The sequence below is a fragment of the Schistocerca cancellata genome, chromosome 4 (assembly GCF_023864275.1).
Source record: "Schistocerca cancellata isolate TAMUIC-IGC-003103 chromosome 4, iqSchCanc2.1, whole genome shotgun sequence".
NCBI lineage: Eukaryota > Metazoa > Arthropoda > Insecta > Orthoptera > Acrididae > Schistocerca > Schistocerca cancellata.
This window is the reverse complement of record NC_064629.1, coordinates 427,138,225-427,161,473: the sequence shown is the minus strand read 5'-3', so window position 1 is coordinate 427,161,473 and position 23,249 is coordinate 427,138,225. Positions and strand designations below refer to the sequence as shown.

General features: G+C 38.7%; 1 protein-coding gene across 4 annotated transcripts in view; it reads right to left on the bottom strand.

Annotated features, from left to right (window-relative positions):
* LOC126183684 (zinc finger protein 84-like) overlaps nucleotides 1-23,249 on the bottom strand; it is a 294,009-nt gene that overhangs the window by 252,208 nt on the left and 18,552 nt on the right. For all 4 annotated transcript variants that reach the window (XM_049925862.1, XM_049925863.1, XM_049925860.1 and 1 more), the window contains one exon: nucleotides 15,085-15,126. In XM_049925862.1, coding sequence (XP_049781819.1) covers nucleotides 15,085-15,126 — 42 coding nt within the window. The remainder of the gene's footprint in view (nucleotides 1-15,084; nucleotides 15,127-23,249) is intronic.

Here is a 23,249-nt window from a genome sequence, read left to right as displayed (position 1 = left end):
TCTTATTAATGAGTGCCATATCAACAGAAAACACAATATTAATGAGAAGAAGAAACATCAACTTACAGGCATTATGGGCACATATGTGATCTATAAAACTGAATTATACTTTAAACATGAATTCAATGCTATAAGAGCTCAGTCAGCTGAATTATTTGGACGAAGAGAATTGCAGCAAATATTTATTTTATTTAGATTTAGCAAGGCTTCAAGCTATAAGATAAACACCCTGACACTTTTTTGGCTAGCATTTACAAAAATTTCTCAGAATGATGGAAACATTATGGGTAATATCGACTTCTAATTACATAAATGAAGATCGACAACACATTATTCTTTACACTTAGTATGAAAATAATCACACGCATTTATATCACCTAAATCAGTAATCAATACCACTGAAAAAATACAGTATCCATATATATTCTTCTGCTCACAATGGAAGCAGTAACAGTAAACCACACACACACACACACACACACACACACACACACACACACACACACACACACACAGGGGGTAGAGAGGCGTAGAGGGGGAGAGATAATTTCCTCCTGAAATACAGTAAAACCCTATATTAATGAACCTACTGTGCATAAATTCGTGCATTGAACAAGTATTTCTGTTGGTCCCAATGAAACTGTCACAGGACCTATGTTACTGAAAATCATCCATAACGAACACTGCCCTCAGAAAAAGCTGCTTTTAAGGACTAAATATCTATAGCCTGTGTTCAAAATTACTTTACGATTGACTGGTATGAGACAAGTAGTATGGGCGGGGAAGGGGGGCACAGAGGAAGCTCACACAAGAGGCGTGGACTGCATTCCACCACTCCCACGATATGTGTGTCTGCAACAACCACCCTAAGCTGTCAAATTTTCTGCATCTACAAACATACTCCACAAGCCATCGTATGGTGCATGGCGGAAGGCACCTTGTACCATTACTGGTCATATATTTCCTTGTTCCACTTACGAACAGAGTGAGGGAAAAATGACACTCTATATGCCTCTGTACGAGCCCTGATTTCTCTTATTGTCATGGTCCTTATAAGAAATGTACATTGGCGATAGTAGAAACATTGACTTTCAAATGCCTGCTCTCTATATTTTTCCAACAGCAATCCTCGAAGGAATGTCACCTTCCCTCCAGGGATTCCCATTTGAGTTCCAGAAGCATCGTTGGGATGAAGTAGAAAAGTTCTGTTCTGCACTGATCTCTCGTACAAGGTATTGCCATCCGAGGTCCAGACAAGAGACTGGAAAGTTAAATGGTGTCTCGCCGCTCTGGGATAGCAATGTAATAGACAGATTTGCTGCAGCTCTGAACACAAATGAAAACACTACTGCAAAGATTTGCACGGAAATGTTCAAGAAATAAACCAATGCTGGTAAAACACTCTCAAGAAAAAAAACTGCAGTATGGATAAATGGATTACCAACATAGATTCGTTTGCTGAGGATGCGAATAGTTGTCATGTTTATGATTACTACTGCAGAAAGGAAAATCCAACACTCATTAACTTGTTTGTCACCCCAAGGAATCAAGTCTTTTTGAAGGCAGTTGCACAGTCCTCTCCCCCCACCCCCCCTTCCTCTCCCTTAAACAACAACAGTAATAGTTACTGTGATACTTCTACAGTGATATTCAAGCATCTAGCATAGCAACAGGAGTGATGTCAGTGGAGTTTCGTCCTTATCACCACACAAATTAAGTATAGGTAGACACAGCTGCATATCCGAAGCGCCCAATTTACAATGGTACGTAGCTACACAATGAAATAATTTCCTAAGTTTTGACATTTTGATAAGAAAGCTTCATCAGTAACTGACTCCAAATAAAATTCTTCTCAGGAATTCAGTCCATATCACGCAAAATAAATATTACTGGTTACAATATAACTGCTGCAATTCTGAAGTCATGTTTTCTGTATCATTTCTGTTCTTTCTCCCAAAACGGTTGGCGTATTTAAGATATGTTTCCTTGCTGCGGTAAACACACACAAATCTTACACTTAGTTATGTCATAAGTAAGTAGGTTAATCAGAAAAATTAATAACAGGTTCATTATAAATCTAGTGATCTGTTTCTCATTACAAAATCATACGAGTGACCACTTAGTGCTTGACGTGTGAGCGGACCACAGTACATCACATTTAACTGAAATTATCTTGTGTTGTGTTGTGTTAGAAAACTCTAAAAAGATTTCAGTTTGGAGTAGATGACAAAATTTTGATAACATCAGGAAATGCATTTTTGTGAACTGTCAGCATATCGTATTAATAACAGGAACAGTTTGAGTTGTCGTTTCGTGAGGGAGATGACAACTCTAGTCTGTACCTCCACATGCTCCAGCAGAACTGTCAACTCTAAAGTAACTTTGTGGCAAAAGTAACAGATTTTTTTAAAAATTAGTTTGACCTAATGAGGACAAAATTAAGTAACTTATCTCTTCTTTTTGTTCTCCTTCCTTTCTTTTCTACAGTATTTCATTCTTTGTCTGTGTTGTTATCTTCTTCCTTCTGTCCATATTACACCCCTCTTTCTCTTTGTTTTCTTCTGGAAACCCTTTAAATTTTGCTTTTGCTCTGAACTTTTCTCTTTCTCCTATTTCTTCCTCCATTGCTTCCATTTCTCTGTAGTCTGCTTCAGTTTCTTTGATCCACATTGATGTTTTCGGGTTTCTGTCAAAAGAGTTAAAAATTCTTTTTGTTGTTCTTTTTGATTAAGCCTTTTTAGATGTCCATAGAATACAACTCTTCTCTTCTTGTTGTAGCTAACATTTGTTCTATTCTTTCACGAACTACTTTATTGTTTCTTGATTTCCTTTTCTCATTGTCATATTTTGGTCCAAAGACTTATGATTATTTTCCATTCCTTCTTTTCTATTTCACCTAATTTTTTGGCTCTACTTAACGAAAAGCATTCTAAAAAGTGAAAGCAATCTGGCCTAATGACAGTGTCGTAGTTCTGAGTTCTGCACTTATGGATAAAGATTTCTTGTTATTTTTGTTTGTTGAAGAGCCACTTTGATTTTCCATGCTCATGCTAAGTTAGTTTCTTTGTATAAAGCATTTGGCTGGATTACATCACCAAAATATTTAAATTTTGTAGCCCTTTTTATTCTTATGTTATAAGTTTCCCCTCGTTTTGGTGCTGACTCCCCCCCCCCCCCCCCCCCTCTCTCTCTCTCTCTCTCTCTCTCTCTCTCTCTCTCTCCTTCCCCCCCTCTTCTTTTTCTTGCAAATGATACACATAGACCTGCTTTAGGCACTTTCTCTTGTAGAGGATTTATCTACATTATTGCATCTTCTATAGATCCAGTTAATATTGCTAGATCATCTGTAAACATCAAACAATTATTTGATTATGCCATTTTTGTCCAACTTACGATTTAAATTCTGTCTTCTTCTGCTATTTTCCTCTATTCCTTGATTATCTTTTCTAGAACACAGTTGAATGACAGTGGGGATAATCCATCTCTCTGAGTTAAGCATGTTTTGATCTCTCAGAAGCCTTGGTGGTTTCATCTGAAAATTAATTCTGCTGTTTGTATTTGTTAGTGTGTCACTTCTACTAATTTGCTGTCATCTCCAAACTCATTTAAGGTGTTGAGCAAGGTTTCGCTGTCAATCAAATCAAATGCTTTTTAGAAGTCTACAAATCTTATACAAATGGTTTTGTTGCTTATTCTTCTATACCTGATTATAAAATTTCAAATTTAAAGTTTGTTGCACACAGGACCATCCTTTTCTGAATCATCCTTGCTACTCTGAAAACTTCTTTTAAAAGAATTTTGTAAATCACTGGAAAGAGGGAAATCCCTCTATAGATGTTGGGTCCATTTGATCTCCTTTTTTTTGTGGACTGGGTGAATTAATGTTACTTTCCAATCTTCTGGTATAACTTCTGCTTCCCAGACTTTCTGAAAAACTCTATGAAGCTTTGTGACTGTTCCACCATTGATATGTTGAACTTCCACCATGCAGCAAGTTCTAAGTTTGTGTTAGTGCATCCTGTATTTTGTTTTAGAAATTTTGCTCCTGGTTCCTCACAATTTAACAGCTTCTTGAAATAACTTGTTAATATTTCATTCTTCTTGGTTGTTTAGGGCTAATTTTCCATCTTCATTTCTAAAGCACAAGTTATGTGGTTTGTATGATTGGAAACATTTTTCTGTAAAGTTTTGTAATAGTTCCTGATGTTGCTCTTTTGGAACTCTCAGAATTAGTGATAGCTGGTTCCTTTCAAACTCCTTTTTCACTGCCCTTATTGATTTTGACGTTTGAAATGTTTGTTGTTTTACGCTCATAAAGTCTTCACTTGTTTTGGTGGATACCATTTCTGCCAAGCCAGTTTTGTAAACAGTAACACTTGTTCACCCTGTTCATTTCATCCTCTGTGCTTTTTGCACCTTGAGTGATGCTGTTTCAAGGGCTGTTTTGAATACTTTTGGTTTATTTTCCTTCCAGTCTTCTGGGTCTATATTTAGCCATTCCTAAAATTCCTGTTTCTTCACTTTCAGAGGTTCATGACGTTTGGTTTGTGGGGCACTCAACTGCGCAGTCATCAGTGCCCGTAGAAAGTCTCAGTTTTTACGCAGTCTAATCTAGCCACTGCCACAAATGATGATGAAATGATAAGGACAACACAAACACCCAGTCCCCAGGCAGAGAAATTCCCCAACCCGCCCAGGAATCGAACCCAGGACCCCATGATCTAGAGGCAGCATTCAGAGGTTCAGCATAAATTTTACGAATCCTATGTCCTTATCTTGTAATCGTTGTATGTGGGATAAATTTCATTTTTATTGTGGTTAGATAGTGATCAGTTTCTATATATGCACCCGTTCTAACTTTTATGTTCATGATTTCTTTTCAACTGTTAAATGACAGCTACATGCTCAATTTGAAATTCTCCTATGTTTGTATTATGTGATTGCCTAGTTTTCTGTTTCCTCAGCAGTTTTTTGAAATTTCTGGACATTAATTTGAGGTTGAAGCCTCTGCATAGTATTATTAGTCTTTCCCCATTTTTATTTGTTCTTGTGTGTGATGAATACTCTCCAACCGTTTTTTAGAAGTTATTTTCTTTTTCAATCTGCACACTGATGTCCACTAATAAAATTTTAAGATTCTTTGATGGAAACTTTGACATTTCATGTTACAGTGATTCCCAGAAGCTTCCAACTTTTCTGGATGCCTCTTATTTTCCTCATTTATCGGAGCATGACACTTAATTAAGGTGTACAACTTATTTGCGCTTCACAAATTAACAATCTAATCTTTCACTTGGTGAATAATAATCTATGACTGAAATTACTGTCATTCTGTTTACAATGTAGCCTGTTCCTAGATATGGAATGGCTTTTCCCATTGGAATGACAGTCTTTGTTACCTTTGAGAATCCCATGTCGCTCAGATTTTATGTCTTCATCAGTGTATTTAGTTTCCTGAAGAGGCAAGAGTTTTATTTGGTATTTGTCTAATACTTCATTTAGTTTTTCAGTTTTCCTGTTTTCAAAAGTAAATTTGTGTGTAAGGTGCCAAGGAAGTATTTCTATTTTGTCCTTAGTTTACTCGTAGGGCTTCCAGAACATTGTGAGTCCTTCACTTTGTGTGTTATTCTGGGCTCCTCAGAATCCAATGGCCAGGTTGTGCCACTTTCTGCAATGGTCGATTTCCTTTTTAGGTTACCTCCAGCAGTAGTTCCATTTGAAGAAATTTCCATCACGCATAACTTATCTGATATTCTTCTTGGGGAATCGATGTGTGCCAACTGAAACACTTGTGCCAATTGAAACACTTGAAACTAAGATTGTAAGTCCCAGAGTGTTATTTCAGCTGCCCCTCACATGGGGTACTGGTGATGACTAAATGCCACCTGATATGGGTACAGACATTTGCATTTTAATTTGTAGCCTTTATATTATCCCTATAAGCAGCTATGCCTCTTCTGTTGGTTCCGCTGTACAGACGATCATCATCTGTCTCTTCACTGCCACTGAGTTTGTTTATTAAATTTCATTTTTGATGAACTTCATAACTTGTACAAGGGTTTGCTACTGGTTCTTTTACCTTCAGACAACAGTGTCTCCTAAGCATTTGTTACTGTGGATAGGCAGATTGCTTTTTCATCATGAACAGGATGTGAGATTTTTATGTTTATACTTCATTTGTGCAGATGTGAGATTGTTATGTTTCTAGTTCATTTGTGCACTAAAGTCAAGAAACTCTTTTGAACATTTTTCTTTCAGATTCAAATTTCAGAATACAGAAAAACAGATTGAGCCATGATACAAATACAATATTAACACAATGATTTCAATTACCATTCCCTGTGGAGAAAAACGTTAATCAAAATGAACATTTTACAAGCTATGAACATCTTTGTTGCTATTTTGAATGATGTGACTCAACAGACTATATTGAAGTTTTTTAAATGCTCACTGTGGTACACAATGGTTGAAACAAAAGGTGATGATTTCTTGAAGGACAAAAAATAATCACATATGCTTTTACCACAGGCGATGTTTCAGGACTTTTTAAGATACTCTTTCACACACCAGATGGATGCAAGATGTGTAATGCTCTTGGTGAAGGAACAAACTAAAAATGGTGGTACGAGGAGAATAAGAAAATAATAAAGAACAGAAGGATTGATTTGCATGTATTATTTTTAACTGTGCAATGACTTAATAGTGTTACAAGCTATTTTTCTTCAGATGAGTGAAGTCTTGCAACATCAAAGCAACTGGAGTGACAACTGATGTCAGCACACTAATCAGGAAACAAGAATTAATTTTTTTCCTCTTCTTTTTTAAAAAAAAGTTTTTAGAGTTTTTCTTAACTATCAGGTTAATGCTGTTCATGAATTGAATGGAGCACTTGAGCAAGCACAATGCCCTCCTTTCTGGGTGAATTATTTACATCACGACACTGGATGGTGATTTTTACACCTGACTTAAAAATGGAAACCTGCTAATTTTGAGCTAAGTATATTTTAGTTATTAGCTTGTGATTAAAGTGTACTTACACAACCTAAAACCAGTCCAAGTTGTGAATCACTTCTTCGGTGTAACTGAGCTAAAGCCCTATTTAAGAAAAAAAGTATTTTAGTCCCCAAAGATGGATTAAAAAAGGGGTTTCACTGTATTGCAGGACTAATATCAGTCAGAGAGAGAGAGAGAGAGAGAGAGAGAAAGTGTGTGAGTGTGTGTGTGTGTGTGTGTGTGTGTGTGTGTGTGTGTGTGTGTGTGTGTGTGTGTGGGGGGGGGGGGGGGGGGGGGCTTTGACACTCAACGGTTATATTAGTGTCCTATTGTGGGGTAGTGAGGACTCAGCCTGGAAGGGTTGCAGAAGTATTAAGACACAGTTAATTCACTTTACTTTTTCCCTTTCATTACCTTGTAATTAAGGAAACAGATCATTCAGTCCCTATACTGAGAACACACCTTTTGTCAGTGTGAGAGACAAAGATGAAGGATATTTTATATTATGTCAAGACAGTATACTTGTGAGCAAATGCTGAGGATGAAACTAACTTTTACACGATATGCTACTGCTAAGTAACCTAGCTCAATGAAATTGAGATCATATATAAAAAGAACTGCTATGATACAGTACAGAAGTTAACTGAAAGAAATATGTAACGAGACAAACAGAAATGACACTTTTATTCACAGACAATAATTATGAGGTCTGTTCAAAAAATTCGGAACATTCATAATTTCACGCCAATGGTGCACTGGAGTGAAATGCGGTTGGGATCCCTGCACACACCCGTGTTTAATGTGTAACTGCCGGAAGTTTCATCACTGTATGCCTGTTAGTTATTGTTCAGTGCTGTGTTGAGTAGAACGTTGCATCACACAGTTTGTGAATTTTGAGATGGCAGAGTTATAAGAGCAATGCATCTGCATTAAATTTTGCGTGAAACTCACAAAAACCTTTACATGGTCGCACCAAATGACGTAGGAAGCCTACGGTGATGAGTGCTTAAGCTGTATACTCAGTGTCAGAAACAGTTCACATGGTTCAAAAATGGCGAACAGAAGTTACAGATGATCCTCATTCAGGATGCCCTTCAACGCTCATGTCAGGAACATCAATGAAATTGTGCATGCCAACTGAAAACATCAATGAAATTGTGCATACCAACTGAAGACTGACAGTCCAAAACATTGAAGAAGAATGTAACATTTTTGTTGGATCATGTCATGAAATCCTGTTAGAAGGAAACAGGTCTGAAATATGGCGAGACAATTCATAACTCTTGCATCACGATAATGCACCCCCACACTCATCTCCATTGGTGTACGACTACTGCACAAAAATGAAATCGCTGTGCTTCCTCATCCTGCGTACTATCCAGACCTGGCCCCTGCAGACTTTTACCCCCATTTCGAAAGTCGACAACCCCATGGAAAGGAGATGATAGATGACATACAAGAAAATTTGCAGACAGCACTTTGCATGATCCAGCAAGGTGCATATAAGACTGTTTCTGGAAGTGGATTTGGATTGTTTTGGGGAAGGAGACCAGACAGCGAGGTCATCGGTCTCATCGGATTACGGAAGGATGGGGAAGGAAGTCGGCCGTGCCCTTTCAGAGGAACCATCCCGGCATTTGCCTGGAGTGATTTAGGGAAATCACGGAAAACCTAAATCAGGATGGCCGGACCCAGGATTGAACCGTCGTCCTCCCGAATGCGAGTCCAGTGTCTAACCACTACGCCACCTCGCTCGGTTCTGGAAGTGGAAACTGTGTTGGGAGCAGTGTATCAATTGTGAAGGAGAATATTTCGAAGGAAACCAAGCACACAATAAGTGAATGGTAAAAGTAGAAAAATTTTGTAGACAATGTTCCGGAATTTTTTGAACAGATATTGTACACCGTAGTCACCACGATTCAGTATGGTCCCCCTGGGCATTATAAGCAGAGGGACAAAGTTCTTAACAGAGTGTGTGATCACCATGGCCAGTCCATTCGCTAAATATTCTCTTGCTCCAAGAGATCCTGCATCTGCATTGTTTGATGTAGTCACGCATTGTCCTCCCCAAAAATGAAGTCAGCATCAAATGCAGTTCTGCAAGCACACACATGAGGAAGGATTTGGAAGTCAACATGCACAGTCAACATTATGCCTTCCTACAACATAACAACTGGATCACCAAAACTAACTCGTTTGACGATTTTCCTTAGTGCATTACATGTTCCCACCTCTTGCCATGTGGGGGTACATCCATCATTGCTGAACTTTATCATTTTGGTGGTCCAGGTGTGATAGCAATGGAGAGGCACGATTACACACAGACCTACTGACTTCGAAACCTATGAATACAGTAAACTTGGCACACAAAGTTATTGTGGCATTGTACTCCTTCCTCATGTCCATCTTTTTATGGGTGCATTCAGCCTTGCTTTCGTTTTTACGGACGATAATATAAGACCGTACTGAACAGTGTGGAATGGATTCAGCTGTCCATCATTCCCCCCCCCCCCCCCATTTAAATCTCATCCAGCACCTGTGGGATGCACTGTGCAGACGCACTGCAGCACACCTACGTGCATCGGCGACCATCTAGCAGTCGTCAGCTGCACTGGTTGAGGAATGCAACACCCTACCAAAATAACTCATCAACCTTGCGACCAGCAAGGGAGCATGATGCAGAACAGGCACTGCTGTGCATGGTGATCACACACCCTATTAAGAACCATGTACTGGCATCTAATGACCAGGAGACCATCAGGAATTGCTTCTGTTTGTCTCCTTGCGTATTTCTTTCAATTACCTCATGTACTACATTGTAGCAGTTCTTTCCACGTAGTCCAAGTTTCACTGAGCTACGTTATTTGGCAGTGACACAACATGTAAAAGTTACTTTCATCCTCAAGTTTTGTACAATGAGTACAGTGCCAAGTTTTGACATAATCTGATGTCATTCCTTTATCTTTGTCTCTTATACTCTCTAACCCTATTTCCACCATGAAATGAAACACCCAAAGTCCAAAAGCTAGGATTACTACTTTGTACCATAAGTATACCTACTGAATAAGTGAGGTGGCACAGTGGTTAGCATGCTGGACTCACATTTGGGAATACAATGGTTCAAATCCCATCTGGCCCTCCACATTTAGGTTTCTTGTGATGTCCCCTAAATTGTTCCAAGCAAATGCTGGGATGGTTCCTTCTCAAGGGCACAGCCCATTTCCTTCCTCATCCTTAAACAGTCCATCCTGTGCTCCACCTCTAATGATCTCTATGTCGACGGCACGTTAAAACTCTAATCTTCTTTCCTTCCGTCTTGTTTCTATTGACAGTAATAAGAGTATCAGCTCCTGAAGGTAAGCACTTGCTATCCACTATGTCTCCTTGTAATACTACAGTTTTTGCAGCAGAATTTTCTGTTCAATACAAATAACATTACTAAATGGATAATGCTGCGACTGTTCAACAACAAAATTTATACTATGTGACCAAAAGTATTCGCACACCCCTAAAAACATACTTTCTTCATATCAGGTGCATTGTGCTGCCACCTACTGCCAGGTACTCCATGTCAGTTACCTCAGTAGCCATTAGACATTGTGAGAGAGCAGAATGGGGCACTCCACGGAACTCGCCGACTTCGAACGTGGTCAAGTGATTGGGTGTCATACACCTGTACGCGAGATTTCCGCTCTCCTAAACATCCCTAGGTCCGCTTTTTCTGATGTGATAGTGAAGTGGAAACGTACAGCACAAAAGCATACAGGCAACTTCGTCTGTTGACTGACAGACAGCAGACAGTTGAAGAGGGTCGTAATGTGCAATAGGCAGACATTGATCCAGACCATCACACAGGAATTCCAAACTGTATCAGGAGACAGGCGGGAGGTGATAAAACTTGGATTTCATGGTCGAACGGCTGCTCGTAAGCCACACATCCTGCCGATAAATACCAAACAATGCCTCGCTTGGTGTAAGGTGCGTAAATATTGGACAACAGTGGAAAAGTGTTGTGTGGAGTGACGAATCACAGTACACAATGTGGTGAATCCGATGGCATGGTGTGCCTATGGCAAATGCCCAATGAACGTCATCTGCTAGCATGTGTAGTGCCAACAGTAAAATTCCGAGACAGTGGTGTTATGGTGAGGTCATTGTGTTTCATGGAGGGGGTCTTGCATCCCTCGTTTTGCATGGCACTATCACAGCACAGCCCACATTGATGTTTTTAAGCACCCTCTTGCTTCCCACTGTTGAAGAGCAATTCGGGAATGGCGATAGCATCTTTCAACATGATCGAGCCACCTGCTCATAATGCACGGCTTGTGCCAGAGTGGTTACATGACAATAACACCCCCTGTAATGGATTGGCCTGCTCAGAGTCCTGATGTGAATCCTATACAACACCTTTGGGTTTTGGAACGCCGAGTTCGTGCCAGGCTTCACCAACCGATACCTCTCCTCAGTTGAGCACTCTGAAGAATGGGCTGCCATTCCCCAAGAAACCTTCAAGCACCTTACTGAATGTATGCCTGTGAGAGTGGAATATGTCATCAAGGCTAAGGGTGGGGATAATACCATACTGAGGTGCAACGGACTTTTAAGTCATTTTCAGCCAGGTGTCCGGATACTTCTGATCACATAGTGTACATCATCAGTAATTGTTAATGAAATGCTTCTTATCAAGAGTTAAATCTATACAATGAATCAATAATGTCAATTTTGCACATCTTAGCTTGTCACAGCTCTAAAGGAGAATCTATATTATTCAACACTAAGTTTATATTATGTAGCATAATTTTTCATACAAAAATTCAGTCTTTTTCCAGTCACTGCACTCTCTCTCTCTCTCTCTCTCTCTCTCTCTCTCTCTCTCTCTCTCTCTCTCTCTCTCTGTGTGTGTGTGTGTGTGTGTGTGTGTGTGTGTGTGTGTGTGTGTGTGTGTGTGTGTGAGAGAGAGAGAGAGAGAGAGAGGAGAGAGAGAGAGAGAGAGATATCCTGAGCCTCATTTATTGTTATTGATAACAAAACCTCAATAAGGAATTGATGTTGCTTAATGCCAATGGGTAAATCGGTTGGGATTGCTGGAATATGTGGAATGAGATACCTCTCCTGCTGCTGGATCTGTAAGGACAGTTGCTCCAATGACACACTTTCGCATAGTTTTAATCGGCAAACTGGTACGCTTACAAAGTTTCGGACAATCCAGATTTCATAATAGTATTCTAATCATAAGCTGATAAGCCATAAATACAACTTTCCTGTTTTCTGGTACTAATGACTGAATTAACAAAAATTAAATTAAATTAAATAAAAAAACAACACCTAGTTGTGAATCCTAGTTTTGTCTAACGTTACATGTAAGAAGAAAGCATATACACAGGAAAAGAATTTGTCTACATCTACATAGATACTCCACAAGACACCATGCGGTACATGGCAGAGGGTACCCTGTACCACTACTTATAATTTCCTTTCCTGTTCCACTCGCAAATGAAACGAGGGAAAGGTGACTGTCCACACACCCATAATGAAGCCCCGATTTCTCGCATCTTTGTGGTCCTTACACGCAATGTATGTTGGCGGCAATAGAATTGTTCTGCAGTTAACTCAAATGCCAGTTCTCTAAATTTTCTCAATAGTATTTCTCGAAACGAACGTCGCCTTCCCTCCAGGGATTCCTATTTGATTTCCCGAAGCATCTCTGTAACACTTACATGTTTTCTGAACCTACCGGTAACAAATCTAGCAGCCCGCCTCTGAATTGCTTCGATGTCTTCCTTCAATCCAACCTGGTACAGATCCCAAAAACTCTAGCAGTACTCAAGAATAAGTCGCACTAGCATCCTATACATGATCTCCTTTACAGGTGAACCAATCTTACCTAAAATTCTCCCAATAAACTGAAGGCTACCATTCCCCTTCCCTACCACAGTTCTCAAATGCTCACTCCACCTCCTAGTTATGAGACCACCTAGACTATGAGAAAGAAAATGAAGCCATACTTTTCACAGCACAGCATTTTCTTTCTCAATTTGTGTAAACAGAAAACCCCGAACATAAAAAAATTTAAAAAAACTATAGCTAGCCTGTCTGAATGTTTATTGAAGTATCATGTAAAAATTAAAAAAGTCAGGAACTTTTCAAGGTTCTTGCTAACAACTTTAAACAATGACTTGTCTTTATACAGCGTAAGTCACTAACTGTTGCCACCTAGAATAATTTCCAAAGTATGATCGTAGCTGAAAAGTTTGTGGGGCAAATGTTGTATAGGACAACGAGGGCCATAGTATGGCGTCACTTTTTTTTAAATTTTTTTTGTTGCTAGGTGGGGTCGCTTGTTTTTTTTAAATGGGATACTATAGTTTGGTACTTATTTTCTGATAGTAGCTACCGAGACAAATCCAATTATGTGCAACAGTAAGGTCAATGAAGGTCAAAAAGGTGGCATGAACGTCCATTTACACAAGGTGTTCGAAGTGATGACCATTGGTAGCAATGCAGTGCTGCAATCTTCTTATCATGGATTGAGTGGTATTCCTTATCACTTCAGCACTTATCAAAGCACATTCTCTGACAATTCTCTCTCATATATCTTGCTAGTATTAAATATTCGCCAAATACGGCGTATCCATCTACTGTGCCACTGACATGTAAATGCCATTCGACAGTTTCGCAATACAACATTAATAGGAACGGTAGGACTAGTATCGTAAAATCAAGCGAATGTGAATGATGTATTACTTCGAAGAACAAGTCGATATGCTTCTCATTTACTGAGAATGCCAACGAAATTCATTGAGAGGTAGAGACTTATACGCTGAAAGATATCCTCAGCGTACTCACCCTACACATCGTACATTTAAATAGGTGTATGATAAACCGAGAACAACTGGATCTATAACATATCGGATACGTATCTGGCAAAGGAAGGTTACTAACGAGGAAACGGAAATTGGTACTCTTGCCAGAGTGGTTCGAGATCCTTGTGTTAGTTCGCGTCAAATTGCAAGGGAATCTGGCAGAAGCCAGAGTAGTGTTGTTCATGTTCTGCATCACCATAAATATCATCCTTACCGTATCAGTCCTCCACCAAGAATCAACTCATACAGAGGGATGACACATTTATTAATTTGATTTTGTTTACTGACGAGGCTACATTCATGAACCATGGAAATCTTAATTTGCGCAACATGCATTATTGGGTACCTGAAAATCCATGTTGGCTGCGGCAAGTTGCACACCAAAGACTGTGGTTGGTGAATGTATGGTGTGGGATTCTGGAGGACAGAATTATGGGCCCCTATTTCATTGAAGGAAATCTTAAAGACATCAATTACACCACATTCCTGTTATTGGAAGAAAATACCTTTAAGAACAAGGAGCAGAATGTGGTACCAACATGATGGGAGTCCAGCACATTTTCCCCTGATGGCTACAAATGAGTTGCAGAGAGAATTCCCAAATTGTGGGATTGGACGAGGAGCAGATGTGTCATGGCCAGCTCGTTCGCCAGACTTGATGCCTCTGGATTTTTTCTTGTGGGGATTCGTAAAAAAACATTGTTTATAAAGATGTTCCATCTACACCTGAAGATATGCAAGAGAACTGTCAGAGCATGTGCTTTGATAAGTGCTGAAGTGGTAAGGAATACCATTCAATCCATGACAAGAAGATTGTAGCACTACATTAATACCAATGGTCATCACACTGAACACCTTCTGTAACTGAATGTTCATGCCACCTTTTTGATCTACGTTGACCTACAAAGAGCTTACTGTTACACAGCATTGGATTCATCTCTATAGCTGCTATCAGAAAGTAAGTACCAAACTATAGCATCTCATTTACCAACTTTTCAGCTACTATCATACTTTTGGAGTTATTCTTGGTGGCAATAGCTAGTGACCCACCCTGTATAGTAGTACACCTAACCAAACTGTTCCATAGTTTACATTACAGCCACAATCATCAATTTAAAAAATGAAATACTTCTGATTTAGTCATCATTCACACAAACATTACTTAAAGGGAAATTACTTATAGTCCGAAATCCCAGAAAACTCTAGCATAATGTCTGTCCTTACTCACCCCATAAAGAGATCTGCCATCCACTGAAGACTGCATATCATGCTGTAACAATGTAAGCAAAACATTAGGCTTGAAGCAGCAGCAAATACAGGTTGCAGTATGTTTACAAACCACTCACTCACAAACTACTAAAGGAAAATTTAAGGTAATATTGGGGAGAGGGGGGGGGGGGGGGGGGGGGGGAGGAGGACATGAATTAGGTCTCATATTCAGAACTAACTGACAACATGTGATGCATTGTGGAATGGCAAAAACTGTACACTAGCATATTTACAACTCATTAAATTTATATGGCAGACTGAGCTACAAACCCAGTTCTCTGTTTCTTTTGTAAAGCATACGAGTATTAATGCATGTTCCATGTGTGCCTTGTGATGCAACTCAGAGTTTTAATTTATCACTGGACACTGCACTGCCTGGCAAAGGCCAGAAAATGGATTTACACCCTGGTCTGGCAGTTTTAATTAGCACAAATGATCAAAACAAAAATTTCATCATTTTGCCCTTGAAGACAGCCTAGTTTCATACATTCAGCTATGACATAGTAAGAAAAAGGATGCACAACAGGGTCACAAAAAATCAGATCAAATCATCATTTGTATGAATTATGTTTGTGATACAGGTTCAACAACATATTCAACAAACACTAATCCAAAAATTACACTCTTTGGATTTTAATGCAACATATAATTTCAGTTTTACATAGTGTTAAAAAAAAGATATTTCATCTACTTTAAAAAGATTTGACCAGATCTTGCACCTACACCTTCCTTCATGTCACTCTATTCTACCTGTTACCATACGGTTACGACATGCCCCTCCTAATGTTCATGAGGAAACTGGAGCATTTTATTTTATTTATTTTCTGAGGTTCTCCTATTTAAATGGCTTCTCTCTCATTAAAAATGTTTCATCAGGTATTTATTTCAGCTGAGAATAATAAATCATCATTTAACTCACGAAGTATTACCTACAAGCAGATATGCCGATATTCATTCACATAGAAGTAACTTTTTGGTGGTAATGAGGCGAGGGGTCACTGTAGGATCGAAGGGTAAAAAAAAAGTGAAACTAAGGGTTTTTAAAAATTAAAACATTTAGATCTTAAACCAGCAAAAAGACTGTTCGATGATGATATATTTATGGACTGAAGTTTTCAACAACAGAAAGTGTACTTTGACAGCAACAGTAGGGAACCCTTCCACTAAATTCTGGTACTGAAAGTGGAATGTGTTTCCATTCTTCCTTAACATACTAAATAGCTGTTATTGCATTTTTAGCTGAACTGATCTGGCACACAGCTGACACTGGTTCGTCCCAAAGATGCCTAAGTTTTTGAACAACCACCTTTGTTAAGTTTGAAGACGGGCAGCATGTTTCCGTGTAATGAATACTTTGTATCAACACATAGAATTGCCCGAGGCAAATATTCCACATGTCACCAAAGAATGGAAATATTCAAATTAAACCATTTTTATGATGCTTTCATCACTAAAATTACTAATTATATGTAGAGCAAATGTTTGTGAACTCAATCACTTGAGTATCTCTATAATATGAGATTTCCAATTTAAGCCCTGATCAATATGTACAAGCAGGAATTTTGAACTATCAGTTTTACATCTACCCATTCCCCCATGCTGTGTTGTTATTGATGATGAAATATCTTGCCTTATACAGAACAGACTGAACTGAGTTTTTTTATAAGCAAATGGTGCAGCATTTACAGAGAATCAAACAACAATACTTTTGAATATTGTATTTTGTTTATTGCTTGTTCTCTTGTTGCATCTCTTCTGGATTTGGTTACTACATTTGCATCATCAGCAGAAAGCACTAGTTCTGCATTGTGAGTGTAAGATGGAAGATAGTATACGGCAAGAACAGGAGTGACCTTGACATGAAACATGTGGAATTCCAGTAGTAAACTGTCCTCATTCAGAAAAATATTTGTTGTGTGGGCAGCATGAGCTATCTAACATGGCCCTTTGATTTCTGCCAGTTAAATAAGAAGTGAACCACTTATCATACCTCAAAAGTCAAAATTTAAGCTTCTCCAAAAGAACATAGTGAAATGCAGTCAGATGCCTCAAGCTGTGGTTCCACTGTGGCAGCTGTGGTAAGACAAGCACTGCAGCAGTTCCTGTGCACCTGTCCAATGAGACTCTAATGTAACTGAACACAACCCTTTTCAATGGTGTGTCCGCAGTCACACTGCATCTCACACCAAAGCAGCAACTGACAGAACTATCTGGTATAAATATAATTATCACAAGTTCCACATCCAGTTAGAGTCTCTGTGTTATAGCAGAAGGCAATTGTGTGTGACCAACACACACATTTGTCAGAATGACTACTTTTATTCATCACAAACAGGTAGTGAGAGTCCACAGATTTATCATGAACTGTGTACTGAAATTTAATTCTCCTACATGTAACTACACTTTATCCCACGGGTACACAACTAGCTCAACAAGACCTAATGGTCTGGACTCACTAATAGTTGCAGTGACAATTACTGAGTGACCTCCACTATTCCACTACATAATCATGACTGTCTCTTACACTGTTTGGTTACTTTGGAATGCATGTAGTTAACCTAGTCTTAGACTACCAATGCACTCAAAAATGCCATCTGGTTGTATAGTAGTCATAGCTGTTCACCAGCCATTTTGTTGTATTCCTTTCAAAAGCTGCCTCCCACTCCCTTTCAGTCAGGTGACTCTAGGTTTACCATTTTCTTGCAAAATATCCTGTGAACCAAGGATGAAGAGCAACAAGAAGATTCATATCCCTAAATTTCCAGAAGGCATTTGCCACAGTTCCCCACTGCCGAGTGTTAATGAAGCTTTGAGCATATAGAAGATTTTGTCATGTATATAGGCAGCTCTAAGACTTCTTAAGTAATAGTTCCCCGTTGTCCTGGACAGGTAGTGTTCATCAGACAAGGGTATCGCCAGGAATGTCTCAGGGAAGTGTGATAGCACTGCTCCTGTTCATATACATGACCTGATGGATAGGGTGAGCAGCAATCTGCAACTCTCTCCTGATAATACAGACAAGTAGGTAAAACAATCCTATAAAGTTCGAATACAGTATTAATGGTGTGCTGCTTGACAGACATTTGCAGCTGACTGCACAATGTCTCCAATGTCACTGATGTACATATTGCGTAAGGAGTGCAAAAAAAAGTTAAGAGAAATTTGGGTTCATATGGAGGCATATACACAGCTTTTATTCCCTCATTCCACTTGCAAGTGGAACAGGAAAGGGAATGACTAGTAGTTGTACAATGCACCACGTGCTGTCTCGGTGGTGCACACACATACATATAGCATCAAATGAGGAACTGGTTGCAAGAAATAAGATTGGGACCCAACTTCTCATTAGGTGGTGCAGGAGGGCAAAGGAGTAAAATTAAAGGTATATGACTAACAATAGCCACATTGTTGAGCTGAAGTGCATTAATAGTTCATAGAATTTTCAAAAAATACTTGAAACAAATGTGACTGATGGAGGTCAGTACTTTTAGAACAATGCTCCCTAAATCAGGGCTTTAATACCATTGCTTGTTCATGTTAATCTTTGAAACAAAATGAATAAAATTGTAGCTTGAGGCATAAACAACTGGGACTCTGAGGGTTAATAGCATACAGCTGCCCACATAGGTTTATCCCATTGTGTTTATTTCATAACAAAAGGCCCTATCAACATCAGTGAAGGAGCAGTGACTGGCAATGGTGTAGATGACATCACATTTCATGAGAACATTCTTAACTTGAGTGAAGAACAACAATGTGCAAAATTAAAAGGTGTACTCAGCAGCATAATATCAATTGGATTTTATCAACTGTGAACAGTATAAACTTTCAACTGGTTAATATCAAACAGTTCATACTGGAAAGGTTACAGTACAGCAGTAAGTTACATCTACTTGAGGATAAATACTGGAGTCACAATGGTCTCATTAAAACTGCTGTCAAAGAAATTATTATACGCATTTTTGTTTGTGAAATCAGTTATTATGAGTGATCAGCCATCAACTCACAATGTCTATAGTTAATATAAAATTTTGCTTTCTTGTCAATCACACAACACTCAAAAAAACTTCCATTTTTCCATGTAACAGACCATATTAAGCATCTGATGAAAAATGTTGGTAAACATTTTAGTGCTTGTTACCTCTACAGGCCAATTTTGATAGTAGCCATTAGTATGAAGTGCAAAACACTGGTTTCAACGTCTCTCTTTGTCAGCACTACATGAGGAGGGTGGAGTTCACTATCCTCACTATACTTCGCTGCTATGGTGGGCTTGGTACAAAAATGAGCTACAGTTTGATTGAAAATTATTTGTTTTATGGTTCGAGTGTGATTGGCTACTGGGATGACAGGGGAGGGGGTATGCAGAATCACCAGGCAGCATGAAGTATGCTATCACTGGACATTCTCATTGCTTGTTTGTTACTTACATGTTCAATAGATAATTTGAATGACTCTTATCAGAATGGTGTGGCATGAGTCAGCTTACAGGATATGTATGCAGGATTAGTGTTAACATTAATTAACACATTTTTAAGTGCTACTCATGCAACTACACTTAGAAACAAGTTTCTTTTTAATGAGCTATCAGTTTTTAAATAGAAATCTTACAGGAGATAGAATGAGATTTTAGGTTGTATTTAAAACTTGCTACTTGTCAAATTTTATGTTATTCAGCAACAGATTTTAAATTTTTTTGCTGCACATTGAATTCCTTTCTAAGCCACTGGCACCCTTAATAATGGGTAACAAAGGTCATTTTTTCCCCTTTGTGTCGTAGGTATGGACATCACTGTTCTCCTCAAATTTACTGCCTGCTTTTTAACAAATTATACTTTGCGAGTGAGAGTTGTTCCAGAAAATTATTCCATAAGACATTACTTAGTGTAAATATGCTAAATATGACATGAGGATGATTCATTTGTTTCCAAGACTAGCAATTATATGGAGAGCGAAAGTAGTTAAACTTAAGTTATGTACACCCAAACTTTTGGAGCATTCTACCCTATTTACTGATTCCTGTTCATGTGCTACAACAGTAGATGTACTATTTTCAGCAACTGCGACATAATCGCATATACAAACTGTGATCCGATACTGTAAAATGCTTTTTTAATTCAGTCTCTGATCACAATATGAATTTGTAAGCACACAACAAAACTGCATTAGGAATGCATTTAGCAGAAACCGGCCACACTGTAGACAATATCGAGAGTTGTATTCGTATTTTACACAGGGCAGAGAAGAGTCGCGCTCTCGACTTGTTGGAAATTTACAAAGCCAAAAGGCATAGCCCACTAGTGTGCTCAATGGACAAAGCAATTTTGTACCCAACACCTACTTTGCTTTATTTGATAACATACTACGATAACCAAATAATGCCTCACGGATTTATACCTAACCTTACTTGATGAGTTATGTTGAGAACAGAAGGCATTTGCCTTACTTCCAGACAGTAGTCACTCTGTTCCTGTAACTGATTATCTCCTACCTACTCATGGAATGTATAGCCAAACTATATAATTTTATTTATTGATGCTTATACGTTGTTTACATGTTTTCTGTGGGAGACATGTCACGATGTATATAAAGTCCTCTCTTGGTTAAATTCTCACGATCCGTGCTCGCCTGCATAAGATCCTAGCGGCCGACCCAACAGTGGGCGCTGTTCATTGATCTGTTTCTTTTTCAGCTGTCATATAGACATTCTATCTTTCATAAGCAATTTATAGGTTGCCACAGGCAATATATTACGCTATATTAATTGTTGACCATAAATTCACCATAAAAAAGGGGCGGACCTATACTCTTTATATATCTCCTTTTAACAATTTTACATGGGTAACTGCGTTCATCTTTTAATGTATCACAATTGGTTTCTATGACAGTCATCAATTTTAATAAGTCTGCTACATGCATTTTATTTAATGTGCTTTTATCAGATTATGTTTTTGCGCAAATGACTACATATAAGCAAGCCCACAGCAGCGACATCTAGGTAGGGTGTAGGCTAACAGGTTTCTGGATGCTACTGTACTTCAGTAGCTAGTTGGCAATAATCACTATGTGGACGACGTGGCCTATTCTACACCATATTTTAGATCCATGTGACGATGCTATGCTGATTATGTGTTTTGATGATGCCATTATGGCCGTATCACTATAGGACATGGTGTAAAAAAGGTACGTTATATCAAATTGTATCTGTACATTTCCCTGTTTGTATGACAGTATATTGTGATACATATTGCTGTTTTATATTAAAAGACACACTGCTCACTAGATGTATATATTTATATATTTTAGATCTGAGGATGGGCAATACAGACTGAAACCGGTCATCGTCTAAAGAATTCATATTGTGATCAGAGACTGAAATAAAAAAGCACGTTGTACTATTTGTTGTACAGAAGTGAATACAGTGTATTTTCTCAAAATTTAGGAAGAGACCATTTTCAGAGAACCATGCAATAATTATTTGAAAAACACTGTTAACAATCTATTATGTTGCTTTCCTCCTAAAGGGATTTATAACAACACTATTATCCCCTGCAAAAAGTGCCAAATCTGCTTGTTGAATGTTAAGTGGAAGGTCATTCACACATATAAGGAACATAGTCTGGAGTTTCCATTGTCTGAACTTTATTTTTTCTGTGAGTGTAACATGATCTCCATAATCACACGCCTTGTAAAAAAATTTGATGTTTTATTATTTAAGGCTTGTAGTGTGAGTGTATAAGCAGGATTGTCAGTCAAGCAATCCTTTCGGAATCCAAACTATGAGACATTAAATAAACTGTTTATACTTAATTTTGAGACTACTCCTGCGCACATTAATTTTTCGAATATTTTGGAAAATAATGTCAGTAAAGCAATTGGGTGATAATTACTTGAGATTTTTTAGTCACATTTCTTATGAGAAGATTCAGCAACTGCATATTTTAATCTGTCTGCATCACCCCCCCCCCCCCCCCCCCCCAATATCCAACACAACTGTGACAATACATTTGTAGCTACAAATTTTCAAAGTGACTGTGAATCAGGTGGATAGACGATCATGACATTGCACAGAGTTGCTTCAATTAAAAGGGTGAAAGTTTTTGCACTAGCACACGCGGATGGCTAAGATCCTCCTCCTGACAATCATATCGGAGCTTTGGGCTCAGTTCCCATGCTCCGCCATACCTAAGCTTCAGAAAACTTTTACTGATGTCCACAGGTCCACCTTAACTGAACAAAAACATGTTTGGCTCACAAAAACAAACTTCTCACAGATCAGGACTAGCCAAATACTACAATGGTAAGACCAAAAATGGGCACATGCCACAAGTTTTATTTTGAACATACATTTCAAAGATATAAACAAAAATTCAATATAGACTTTTTTTAATATACCTCAATGTTTATAGGTGACATGGTGTACTAATAATTTAGACCTACGGATGATTTCAGTTGGCAGCCACAGGACACACAAGGTAAAATAAAAAGTAAAGTGCATATACACACTGAGGTGACGAAAGTCATGGGATAGTGATACGCACACATCCAGAAGGTGGTAATATCGTTTAAACAAGGCATAAAAGAACAGTGCATTGGTGAAGCTGTCATTTGCACTCAGGAGATTAATGTAAAATGGTGTTTGATGTGTGCTAACAGACAAGCAACACTGCACGAAATAACCCCAAAATCAACATGGGACATAAGACGAACATATCCGTTAGCATACCATGACAAAATGGGGAATTAATGGGCTGTGGTAGCAGACAACCAATGTGAGTGCCTTTGCTGACAGCACAATATCACCTGCAGTGCCTCTCCTGGGTTCATGACCAATTTCAGTTGGTAAGAGCTGTGGCACAGGCCCCACACACCGGTGGACCCAAATTGGCAACAAGGCACTGTGCAAGCTGATGATGGCTCCATAATGGTGTGGGACATGCTTACATGGAAGGGACTGGTTCCTCTGGTCCAACTGAACTGATCACTGACTGGAAATAGTTACGCTGGGCAACTTTGAGACCATTTGCAGCTGTTCATTGACTCCACTTTTACAGATGACAGTGTACCATTTTGCAATTGTTTGCAACTGATCTGAAGAAAATTCTGGGCAATTTGAGAGAATGA